General features: G+C 43.2%; 1 protein-coding gene and 1 pseudogene across 2 annotated transcripts in view; both read left to right on the plus strand.

Annotated features, from left to right (window-relative positions):
• Positions 1–13,204, plus strand: part of LOC311146712 (chloride channel protein 2-like) — a gene marked incomplete at its 5' end in the record, with an annotated part of 57,229 nt that overhangs the window by 14,057 nt on the left and 29,968 nt on the right. The window contains 7 exons of the mRNA XM_084183265.1: positions 3–136; positions 475–555; positions 1,092–1,115; positions 1,431–1,509; positions 1,622–1,747; positions 2,214–2,298; positions 2,422–2,523. Of these exons, the coding sequence (XP_084039391.1) occupies positions 3–136; positions 475–555; positions 1,092–1,115; positions 1,431–1,509; positions 1,622–1,747; positions 2,214–2,298; positions 2,422–2,523 (631 nt within the window). The remainder of the gene's footprint in view (positions 1–2; positions 137–474; positions 556–1,091; positions 1,116–1,430; positions 1,510–1,621; positions 1,748–2,213; positions 2,299–2,421; positions 2,524–13,204) is intronic.
• Positions 8,144–10,133, plus strand: LOC311146700 (E3 ubiquitin-protein ligase TRIM39-like; annotated as a pseudogene). The gene has a single exon. The product of its transcript is annotated as an E3 ubiquitin-protein ligase TRIM39-like (transcript).

Consider the following 13,204-nt stretch of genomic DNA (forward strand, 5'->3'; position numbering starts at 1 on the left):
AGGTTCGGGTATCCCAGAGATGAAGACCATTCTTAGAGGCGTGGTACTGAAGGAGTATCTCACCTTTAAAACCTTTGTGGCCAAGGTTATCGGGCTGACCTGTGCTCTGGGCAGTGGCATGCCCCTGGGAAAGGAGGTGGGAAACCCCTAGTGGACTGTTAAGGAATAAAAGTGAAATGTTTGAAATTCCTGGGCTCTTATTTAGTGCTGATCTAGGAGCAGTTTTGCCTTTACATCATCATGAATACGGTTATATGGACAGGGGGGACCTGATTCTAGATCAGCACTCCTACTCTGAGACTCTTTATGAATACGGGTCTGAAATTGGTTTAGTTCTGCCTTCTTTCCCCCTCCTTTATTACTAACTCTGCATTTCCATATTCTTTCTCTCCCTCATCCTCTGACCCCTACCACTACATCTCTCTCTCTCTCTCCCCTCCAATCTCTCTCTCTCTCCTCCGATCTCTCGCTCAGGGCCCGTTTGTTCATGTGGCCAGTCTGTGTGCAGCTCTCCTGAGTAAATTCATGGCTGCCTTGTTTGGTGGGATTTACATGGTGAGAGACAGCACCACACACCACACACACACACACTTACTCCCACTCAATTTGGTTTTAGTATCTGTGTGATATCTGTCTGAACAGCCTGCCACCCCTCCAGGACACACTCTCACCCCCACTCACCTGAGCCCGACCCTGGGCTCCAGCACACAGTACGACTCCTGTCTATGGCTCTCAGTCTGCCAAGAGATTACTCTCTCTGCCATACACCACCCAAGAACTGGAGGAGGAGGAGGAGGTGGAGGCGGGAGAGGATGAGGATGAGGAGGAAAAGGGAGATGGAGGAAGAAAATGTCAAGTCAGCAAGCATCAAATCAGACTGTCTACTTTAGAACAATTCCATATTGATCAGGGTTGAGGTTCATCCTATTTGAACCCATTCACTATAGGAGATTGAATGCATCTTCTGTCCAAAAACAAAGCAATGATGCGATAAAGAGAATATCTCCCAGCAGATTTTCGTCTCTGCTTTTCTTCATTTGAACTCTTAGGTACTCACTCAGATTTCTGTCTTTTCCCACTTACTGCTTAAGGAAGAGCCCTTTGAGGGAAACAAGGTACGAGTGCACGTGTGTCTAAGTATGTGCACGTCTCAGAGTGTCCACTTGTTTCATGTTTGTTGGGTCGTCATGTGAGCGCCATTCCATTTCAATCAAGGATTTATGTTCTGTTCTATGTGAATGCTATCATGACACATAAGACAAACAGTACATGACATCTCCCTTTACTTCATGTTATTCAGTTAATTTAAATTCCAACATTCCTATCTGTGATTCCATTATGTATTTGTATGTGTGTGTACTATGTGTGCTTGCACATATGTGTTTGTGTGTTGGTCTGTGTGTGTGGGTGTGTGTATGTTCCTATTACAGAATGAGTTGAGGAACACAGAGATGCTATCAGCAGCGTGTGCAGTAGGGGTGGGATGCTGCTTCGCTGCCCCTATTGGAGGTACGTAACCATGGGAAGTCCATGTACATTACAATACATGAGGGGGAGAAATACAGTAAGTGAGGAATGGTTTTACTGCAACAGTGATTGTGCGTGTGTGTGTGTGTTGCAGGTGTGCTCTTCAGCATTGAGGTAACGTCAACATTCTTTGCGGTGAGGAACTACTGGAGGGGCTTTTTTGCTGCCACCTTCAGCGCCTTCATCTTCAGAGTACTGGCTGTGTGGAACCAGGACGAAGGTGAGGAGGTGTGTGTGTGCCGGGGGGGGGGGGGGGGGACGTTGGTAACCAGTTTATAATAGCAATAAGGCACCTCAGGGGTTTGTGATATATGGCCAATATACCACGGCTAAGCGCTGTATCCAGACACTCCACGTTGCGTCGTGCATAAGAACAGCCCTTTGCCATGGTATATTGGCCATATACCACACCCCCTGGTGCCTTATTGCTCAAATGCACCATGAGCATCTCTTTGTACTATTTTCATTTAAACAATCTAACAGTAACACACGTCTTGACTCCTGCAGAACACAGGTCAGAGAGGACACCCTCTCACCCTCCCAACCTCCTTCCCATCTGAGCTTGGCTAGTGGATATCTGTGGGTCTGTGTCACTGAGCCAATAGTTAGTCAGAGCTGACTGATGTTATTCTCTCTCTCTCTTCTCTCTGTGTCTGTCTCTGTCTTTCTCTCTCTCTCTCTCTCAGAGACCATCACGGCTCTCTTTAAGACACGTTTCCGTCTGGACTTCCCCTTTGACCTCCAGGAGTTGCCAGCCTTCGCCATCCTGGGGTACGTGTGTGTGTTTCCTGTGTCCTGTGTGTTCTACACACCCTGCTCAAACTCCTCAGTATGGTCCCTGTAAATGGCTGTTAACCTAGAACTGTGTGTGACTCTGTCCCCTGTCCTCCTCAGGATTGCGTGTGGGTTTGGTGGGGCCCTGTTTGTCTTCCTGAACAGACTGATAGTAGAGTGTATGAGGAAACAGAAGACAATCAACAAGTTCCTGCTTAGGAAGTGAGTCTCTGAATATTATACTATTGAACTGTTATACACTGCTCAAAAAAATTAAGGGAACACTAAAATAACACATCCTAGATCTGAATGAATGAAATAATCTTATTAAATACTTTTTTCTTTACATAGTTGAATGTGCTGACAACAAAATCACACAAAAATTATCAATGGAAATCAAATGTATCAACCCATGGAGGTCTGGATTTGGAGTCACCCTCAAAATTAAAGTGGAAAACCACACTACAGGCTCCCAGCAGATAAGTGGACAGTTTGATTTCACAGAAGTGTGATTGACTTGGAGTTACATTGTGTTGTGTAAGTGTTCCCTTTATTTTTTTGAGCAGTGTATATTGTACACACACATATGGAGGACCAAATCTGCTGTAATTCGAAATAAATAAATGCACATATAAATAGATAAATAAACAAATGCACACGAATAGATCAATCATAATTTTAATAATTATTCCCACTTTCTTTCATTTTATTCATTTATATTATTTCTTAATATATTTATCTCTGTATGTCTTCCTCCAATATGATAATGAGGAGGTGTCAAGCAAACGTATGTGGGTGGTATCTAACACACCATTGGTGGATCAATGCCAATGCGCGTTTCTCGATTGCACTTCCCTGGGCTGCGTTCAGTATAACGGATTAGCACCCCCCAAACAATAATGTGTAGCGCATATAGCTATGTATCAATATGATATATCACTGTTTTTTTGGTGGATGTTGGAGATAAAATCGATTATATGCTGCTGTGACACACGTGCACCATAAAAACACACAAAAAGAACAGTCCTTCCTTGACGTAGAAGCAGGTAAACAGTTTTGGAACACTGAGCCATTGACTGCACCATGTGGCTGTGTTATGAGTGGGTTGCTTTTGACAACAAGGCACCGGACTTTAGCCAAATAGTTTTGAACCTAGAAGAAGACCAAGAGATGGGAGTAGGCAAGAAGGGGTTGACCGGGATTGCCCAGAAAATCACTCACTGTAAACTAACGTTACTGCGTGAGTATCAAGCTAGCTAGTATGGCTACAAATGATGAAGTCGAGTTGGCTAGCTAGCTGCGTTTTACAGCCAGACTCACACTTAGCTAGCTAATGAACTAAACTGGAATTATTATAAATCATTATTATCTAGCTAGCTACGGTACCTAAAGATCTGTCGGATGTAAAGCAAGCAAAAAAACTGCTGACTAGGCAGTAACTAGCTAGTCTTTCAAATACAGCTTCCAATTATATAGTTAATTGTTATTTTCTACAAACCTAGCTACAGTGAACTGATGGTGGGAGTAAACTAACGTTAGCTAGTTTGGCCCCAGCAGTTTCAAGATAGCTGGCCAGTTAATGGCATTTTTTTAAATCAACTTTATCAATCGGATGAATAGCTAACAAAGATATTCGTTCACGTATGTGTCCCTTGTAACAGCTAGTTGACCCGAGTTTTCGATGCATGCCTCCACACGGAAAGCAGGAAATCTGGAGATTCGTCGTTTTCAGCAGCGGCCAGCACTGCCAAAACAACCCATGTGAAGGTAGCCCCAATAACGTTTAGCCACAATAGAGGAATTTGCGGTTCGCTTCAAAATAAAAGCCCTGCATTGAAATTGACGCAAACGGATACAAATAGTGGAATCATGCCGTATTTGGACTAGTTAATGCATACAAGTTTCGAATATGTTCGGGATAAACCTCAACGTTCTGTACATTACCTTGGAAATAATGGACGACGCAATAAATCAATAATAAAGCATACATTTACCCGTACAAATATATATATTTAGTTTATTTTCATTTTAAAGCAAATTCATACTTTCTCATCTTTTGGTTGATAGAGACGCGACCCAGTCGTTCGTTCGATATTAATGTTCCGTTGCCATGCTCAGTGGCAAGGTTCTTATCCCTTGCTTGCTAGCTAGCCAACTTGGCCAGGTCTCCCTTGAAAAAGAGACTCTGGGTCTCAATGGGCTTTTCCTGGTTAAATAAAGGTTAAATAACAAATATTTTTAAAAAGCTAACGTTACAGCTGCACAGTCACGACCTCTGTAGCCAGAATAACAGCAAAATGTATTGCGCTGCATTTGTTTAAGCTGTTTATCCTGCTTATATCACAGTTGCCAAAGAAAAGAATGCTAAGCACACATTTACCAGTAAAATAAAAATCGTAATATATATGTATAAGCAAATTCAGACTTTCAACTTTTGGTTGCTAGAGACGCAACCCAGTCGTTCCTTAGATATTTATGGACGCTACCCAGTCGTTTGTTCTTTATGTTCCATTGCCATGCTCACTGGCAACGTTCTTATCCCTTGCTAGCTAGCCAGCAAGCTACGGCTAACACAGTCACAACCTCTGCAGCCAGAATAACAGCAAAGCAGCTGTTTGGATACATCCATAGAAATGAGCTGATAATGCCCGATTTTGTCTGGCATAGCTTGAAAAGTTTGCATTCTCGTCAGGACACTCGACACTGTTCATTATGAGGAGATTGCACTCTCCCGAGTGGCGCAGTGGTCTAAGGCGCTGCATCGCAGTGCTAGCTGTGCCACTAGAGATCCTGGTTCGAATCCAGGCTCTGTCGTAGCCGGCCGCGACCGGGAGACCCATGGGGCGGCGCACAATTGGCCCAGCGTCGTCCAGGGTAGGGGAGGGAATGGCCGGCAGGGATGTAGCTCAGTTGGTAGAGCATGGCGTTTGCAATGCCAGGGTTGTGGGTTTGATTTGATTTGACAGCAGAGCGCCACTTGCGTCATGACTGCAACATAGGGACCAGAGGAATGTACAGTGAGGGGAAAAAAGTATTTGATCCCCTGCTGATTTTGTACGTTTGCCCACTGACAAAGACATGATCAGTCTATAATTTTAATGGTAGGTTTATTTGAACAGTGAGAGACAGAATAACAACAACAAAAATCCAGAAAAACGCATGTCAAAAATGTTATAAATTGATTTCCATTTTAATGAGGGAAATAAGTATTTGACCCTTCTGCAAAACATTACTTAGTACTTGTTGGCAAAACCGTTGTTGGCAATCACAGAGGTCAGACGTTTCTTGTAGTTGGCCACCAGGTTTGCACACATCTCAGGAGGGATTTTGTCCCACTCCTCTTTGCAGATCTTCTCCAAGTCATTAAGGTTTCGAGGCTGACGTTTGGCAACTCGAACCTTCAGCTCCCTCCACAGATTTTCTATGGGATTAAGGTCCGGAGACTGGCTAGGCCACTCCAGGACCTTAATGTGCTTCTTCTTGAACCACTCCTTTGTTGCCTTGGCCGTGTGTTTTGGGTCATTGTCATGCTGGAATACCCATCCACGACCCATTTTCAATGCCCTGGCTGAGGGAAGGAGGTTCTCACCCAAGATTTGATGGTACATGGCCCCGTCCATCGTCCCTTTGATGCAGTGAAGTTGTCCTGTCCCCTTAGCAGAAAAACACCCCCAAAGCATAATGTTTCCACCTCCATGTTTGACGGTGGGGATGGTGTTCTTGGGGTCATAGGCAGCATTCCTCCTCCTCCAAACACAGCGAGTTGAGTTGATGCCAAAGAGCTCGATTTTGGTCTCATCTGACCACAACACTTTCACCCAGTTCTCCTCTGAATCATTCAGATGTTCATTGGCAAACTTCAGACGGGCCTGTATATGTGCTTTCTTGAGCAGGGGGACCTTGCGGGCGCTGCAGGATTTCAGTCCTTCACGGCGTAGTGTGTTACCAATTGTTTTCTTGGTGACTATGGTCCCAGCTGCCTTGAGATCATTGACAAGATCCTCCCGTGTAGTTCTGGGCTGATTCCTCACCGTTCTCATGATCATTGCAACTCCACGAGGTGAGATCTTGCATGGAGCCCCAGGCCGAGGGAGATTGTCAGTTCTTTTGTGTTTCTTCCATTTGCGAATAATCGCACCAACTGTTGTCACCTTCTCACCAAGCTGCTTGGCGATGGTCTTGTAGGTCTACAATCTTGTCCCTGACATCGTTGGAGAGCTCTTTGGTCTTGGCCATGGTGGAGAGTTTGGAATCTGATTGATTGATTGCTGCTGTGGACAGGTGTCTTTTATACAGGTAACAAACTGAGATTAGGAGCACTCCCTTTAAGAGTGTGCTCCTAATCTCAGCTCGTTACCTGTATAAAAGACACCTGGGAGCCAGAAATCTTTCTGATTGAGAGGGGGTCAAATACTTATTTCCCTCATTAAAATGCAAATCAATTTATAAAATTTTTGACATGCGTTTTTCTGGATTTTGTTGTTGTTATTCTGTCTCTCACTGTTCAAATAAACAAAAAATTATAGACTGATCATTTCTTTGTCAGTGGGCAAATGTACAAAATCAGCAGGGGATCAAATACTTTTTTCCCTCACTGTATGTTTGTCACTCACCACGTTGGGTCATCAGATGCTCCAAAAAAATAAGTCCCTGCAAAAACAAAACAATGCCAGCTAGCTGCTAGGTTTTTCCTCGTTGGAGCTGCGTTTACAATGTATCCCATTTCAGTTTGTGTGGTTGTTGGTTTAACTTTCTGTAACTTTGTATCAAGTACGGTCTGCATGTTTAGGTGCATATTGCGTCATGTAGCTCAGTTGGTAGAGCATGGCGCTTGGAACGCCAGGGTTGTGGGTTCGTTTCCCACGGGGGGCCAGTATGAAAATGTATGCACTCACTAACTGTAAAGTCGCTCTGGATAAGAGTGTCTGCTAAATGACTAAAATGTAAAATGTAATGATTGCAAGGTGTCCCGATATCTTTTCCAACTGTCCCGTTATCTGGTTTTAATGTCTATTCTAGAATGCCCTTCTAGCCAATCAGAAACGAGTATTCAACAATGTAATGGTATAATTAAGCAATAGGCAAAAGATCAGAGGAAGTGTGGTATATGGCCAATATACCACGGCTAAGGGCTGTTCTTAGGCATGAAGAAATGAACTAACGTTCTCTCAAGTCCTGTTTTTGGTCCATTTAACAGGTTTGTTGCAAGGTATCGTCTCTATAATTTCGCTAGAGGCCTGAGTTCTTTCATACATGAACAGCAGTGTATTATAGAGAAGAGAAACACTGTAGAACAGAATGGGAGAGCCAAGTTGTAAAAAGTGGACACCATTCCTTTAAGAGCAGACGTGTCAGTAGGCAGGGAGGATCTTAGTCACATTGATGAAGTGAAACCAAACTGGAAACCTGCATGTTATGAACAGGAACAATCCTTTAGACTTATTCACAAAGCTACATCTACTCTCCAGTCACTCTTTACCTTTTTTCTAACCATAAGAAGAGAAAGAACAAGTCAACACACGCTGAGGTGAGTAGAAAGTAAGAAGAGAGAATAATGTGATAATTGTTTGATTTGATGTGACATGATAAAACAGTATATAAAACAGTGTATTATTATATTGTTCACACTGAGAAACCAATTTAATTATTTAAAAAAAGATAGAATGACTGATTTCAGAGGGGCTATGACAGATTTTGTTTTCTTTGGTCTGTTCCCAGAAATGGCTTCCTTCGCCAATCTCTTGTGTGAAGAGCAGCTCCAGTGTTCTATCTGTCGAGATGTGTTCACTGAGCCTGTCACCACTCCCTGTGGACACAACTTCTGCAAGGCCTGTATCAGTGGATACTTGGATAGCACTAACGTGTGCCAGTGTCCCACATGTAAAAATACATTTGATAAGAGACCAGATCCCTTTGTCAATACTTTCATTTCTGAGATGGCTGCTCAGCTCAAGAAGTTAGCTCCAGTTCATGTCACACCCATCACCCCAGGACAAACCCAAACCATAACCCTTGACAAACCTGCAGAAGGACCATGTGACGTCTGCACTGAGACAAAGCACATAGCCCTGAAGTCCTGTCTGGTGTGTCTGACCTCTTATTGTGAGACTCACCTGGAGCATCATCGGATAGTGGCGTCTTTAAAGAAACACAAGCTGATCGACCCTGTGGAGAACCTGGAAGACAAGGTGTGTAAGAAGCATGAGAGACCCCTGGAGCTGTTCTGTAAGAGAGACCAGGCATGTGTGTGTCAGTTCTGCACCGAGACAGACCACAAGACAAATAAGACTGTCCCCATAGAGGAAGAGTGTGGAGAGAGGAATGCTCAGATGGGGAAGAGTAAAGGTACATTTCAGAAGATGATCCAGGAGAGACTGAAGAAGGTTAAGGAGATCGAACAGGCAGTAGAGCTCAGCAAGAGAGATGCAGAGAGAGAGATAGCAGACAGTGTGCAGGTCTTCACTGCTCTGCTTCGCTCCATTGAGAGAAGCCAGGCTGAGCTCATTGAGGTGGTTGAGGAGAAGCAGAAAGCAGCAGAGAGACAGGCTGAAGGGCTCATTGAAGAACTGGAGCAAGAAATCACTGAACTAAAGAGGAGAAGCACTGAGCTGGAGCAGCTCTCAGATATTAAGGACCACCTCCACCTCCTTCAGATCCACACATCCCTCTATACCACCCTTCCACCTACCAAGAACTGGTCTGAGATCAGTGTTCACAGTGACCTGTGTGTTGGGACTGTGAGGAGAGCTGTGTCTCAACTGGAGGAGACACTCAATAAAGAGATGGAGATGTTTCCTCAAATCAAGCTGAAGAGGATGCAGCAGTGTGCAGTGGATGTGACGCTGGACCCTGACACAGCATTTCCTTATCTTATCCTGTCTGAGGACAGGAAAGAAGTGAGATATGGAGCCATAAAGTAGGAACTCCCTGACAACCCAGAGAGGTTTGATTGTCATCCCTGTGTATTAGGAATGGAGGGATTCTCCTCAAGGAAATTCTACTATGAGGGACAGGTGAAGGAGAAGACTTGGTGGGCTTTAGGAGTGGCAAGAGAGTCCATCAACAGGAAGGGGATGAATTTACTGAGTCCTGTATTTGGAGCCTGGACTATAGAGCTGAGGAGTAGGAATGCGTATGGAGCTCGCACTGAGCTTGTAGTTCCCCTCTCCATGAGAGAGAAGCCCCAGAAAGTGGGGGTGTTTGTAGATTATGAGAAGGGTCACGTCTCATTTTACGATGTGGAGGCCAGGTCCCATATCTACTCTTTCACTGGCTGCACCTTCACTGAGAGACTCTACCCACTGTTGTCTTCACCAGATCCTTCTGGTGATAACTCAGCTCCACTTATCTTCTCTCCCATCAAGTCTGACTGAGTTTAGTCAACAGGAAATTCAGTCACAGGAAAGCACAGCAATGTGCCTTAATGAATGTGTTGATATCGATTTTGTTATTTATGATTGTATAATTAAGCAGTAAGGCCCGAGGAGGTGTGGTTTATTGGCAAATATTTTTTTCTTATTTACAATTTTATTTATTTATTTCACCTTTATTTAACCAGGTAGGCCAGTTGAAAACAAGTTCTCATTTACAACTGCGACCTGGCCAAGATAAAGCAAAGCAGTGCGGTAAAAACAACAACAACACAGAGTTACATATGGAATAAACAAAACGAACAGTCAATAACACAATAGAAAATCTATATACAGTGTGTGCAAATGTAGTAAGTTATGGAGGTAAGGCAATAAATAGGCCATAGTGCAAAATAATTACAATTATAATTTAGTATTAACACTGGAGTGATAGATGTGCAGAAGATGATGTGCAAATAGAGATACTGGGGTGCAAATGAGAAAAAATAAATAACAATGCAAATAACAATATGGGGATGAGGTAGTTGGGTGGGCTAATTACAGATGGGCTGTGTACAGGTGCAGTGATCGGTAAGCTGCTCTGACAACTGATGCTTAAAGATTGTGAGGGAGATAAGTGTCTCCAGCTTCAGAGATTTTTGCAGTACGTTCCAGTCATTAGCAGCAGAGAACTGGAAGGAATGGCGACCAAAGGAGGTGTTGGCTTTGGGGATGACCAGTGAGATATACCTGCTGGAACGCATACTACGGGTGGGTGTTGCTATGGTGACCAATGAGCTAAAATAAGGCGGGGATTTGCCTAGAAGTGATTTATAGATGACCTGGAGCCAGTGGGTTTGGCGATTTAATATGTAGTGAGGGCCAGCCAACAAGAGCGTACAGGTCACAATGGTGGGTAGTATATGGGGCTTTGGTGACAAAACGGATGGCACTGTGATAGACTACATCCAATTTGCTGAGTAGAGTGTTGGAAGCTACAGTGGGGAGAACAAGTATTTGATACACTGCCGATTTTGGTTTTCTTTGAGACTGTGGTCCCAGCTCTCTTCAGGTCATTGACCAGATCCTGCCGTGTAGTTCCGGGCTGATCCCTCACCTTCCTCATGATCATTGATGCCCCACGAGGTGAGATCTTGCATGGAGCCCCAGACAGAGGGTGATTGACCGTCATCTTGAACTTCTTCCATTTTCTAATAATTGCACCAACAGTTGTTGCCTTCTCACCAAGCTGCTTGCCTATTGTCCTGTAGCCCATCCCAGCCTTGTGCAGGTCTACAATTTTATCCCTGATGTCCTTACACAGCTCTCTGGTCTTGGCCATTGTGGAGAGGTTGGAGTCTGTTTGATTGAGTGTGTGGACAGGTGTCTTTTATACAGGTAACGAGTTCAAACAGGTGCAGTTAATACAGGTAATGAGTGGAGAACAGGAGGGCTTCTTAAAGAAAAACTAACAGGTCTGTGAGAGCCGGAATTCTTACTGGTTGGTAGGTGATCAAATACTTATGTCATGCAATAAAATGCAAATTAATTATTAAAAATCATACAATGTGATTTTCTGGATTTTTGTTTTAGATTCCGTCTCTCACAGTTGAAGTGTACCTATGATAAAAAATTACAGACCTCTACATGCTTTGTAAGTAGGAAACACTGCTGATTTTCAGGTTATCAAATACTTGTTCTCCCCACTGTATTTTGTAAATGACATCGCCGAAGTCAAGGATCGGTAGGATAGTCAGTTTTACGAGGGCATGTATAGCAGCATGAGTGAAGGAGGCTTTTTTACGAAATAGGAAGCCGATTCTAGATTTAACTTTGGATTGGAGATGCTTAATGTGAGTCTGGAAGGAGAGTTTACAGTCTAACCAGACACCTAGGTATTTGTAGTTGTCCACATATTCTAAGTCAGACCCGCCGAGAGTAGTGATTCTAGTCGGGCAGGCGGGTGCAAGCAGCGTTCGATTGAAGAGCATGCATTTAGTTTTACTAGCGTTTAAGAGAAGTTGGAGGCCACGGAAGGAGTGTTGTATGGCATTGAAGCTCGTTTGGAGGTTTGTTAACACAGTGTCCAATGAAGGGCCAGATGTATACAAAACGGTGTCGTCTGCGTAGAGGTGGATCTGAGAGTCACCAGCAGCAAGAGCGACATCATTGATATACACAGAGAATAGAGTCGGCCCGAGAATTGAACCCTGTGGCACCCCCATAGAGACTGCCAGAGGTCCAGACAACAGGCCCTCCGATTTGACACGTTGAACTGTCGTAGAAATATTTGACTCAAAAAGTAGTCAACTTATGAATTTAGACTTTTATTATTTGCATAACAAAGCCGAGCTTGCTCCATGGAGCAACAACTGTCTCTCTTTGGCTTAGAGCTCCCTTTTATACACACAAATGCATAATCATGTTACATAGCATATACAGTCCCTCCCCTTAGGGCAAATGATTAACTTATTTTAGTGCCACTCTACCCTTATCTTTCAACGTCCAAATGTCACATGTGGTTTACTCCAAAAGGTCATGGGCGCTTTTCCACAGGAAGCCTCTTCCCTAATCTCATTATATTGGTAGCAGACCCTTTCCCTAATCTCATTATATGTTTGCAGACCCTTTCTTTACAAATAATACACGTACATACATTAAGGCATTTATCATTTACCATCCTCCCTGGCCCTTGAGATTATGTGCATGTGGCCATGTGTCAGGTCATAGGGTCATAAGCAAAACAAATGATAACACTAGGTCCATTGTTACTCCAATCTCCACACAGCCATCACATGTCATTGACATACCCAGACCAGCTGCAGGGAGTTTATGAAAAACACATAAATGTCTCTGCTCTGTATTAACCCTTCAACTGGTTCTCAATCCATAAACATTTTAAGGCATATAGGTGTTTAATTCTACAACATATGTACTTGAAAATCATCCATATATTCTCCCCTTTGGGACATTCCAATAATGTCCCAATAATACAAAGATAATTTTTTTAAATGAATGTAAGCCTGTGCATTTACTTATTCTTAGCCTTGCCATATGTGGTTACTTTTCATATACATATATTTAAACCAATATATATTCCTCATTGTTTGACCTATCCTGATGAGGACCCAGAGCCCAGTCAGGTATTGGATACAAGTTTGGAAGGTTTTCCTCTAAACTAACCTCCAAGTTTTTCTATTAGGCTTTGTAACCATGGCAGGCCCATCTACCCCCAGGAACAACTTCATACAAACATTCAGGATTCCCAAATTCCCAAAATGTCCCATATTCATTTACCTACTGTCATGGCGCTCCCTGAACTGGGTGTATTTCTTTATAAACAATGCTCCCCACTTTTGTTTAGTTATAGCATTTCCCATATATGTGTTAGTATCCTATCACATCAACATATGCAACTTTGTCTTAACAATAATATCTATGACATGTTTAAGAATGGTGTCAACATCTTTAGCTTACATAACCTTTTTTACCCATATCACAATTATTATAACAATCAAAAGAATCAATATCAATATCTAATCCATTAATTGCAA

The sequence above is a fragment of the Coregonus lavaretus genome (genome assembly GCF_964263955.1).
Source record: "Coregonus lavaretus genome assembly, chromosome: 19".
Classification (NCBI taxonomy): Eukaryota; Metazoa; Chordata; class Actinopteri; order Salmoniformes; family Salmonidae; genus Coregonus; species Coregonus lavaretus.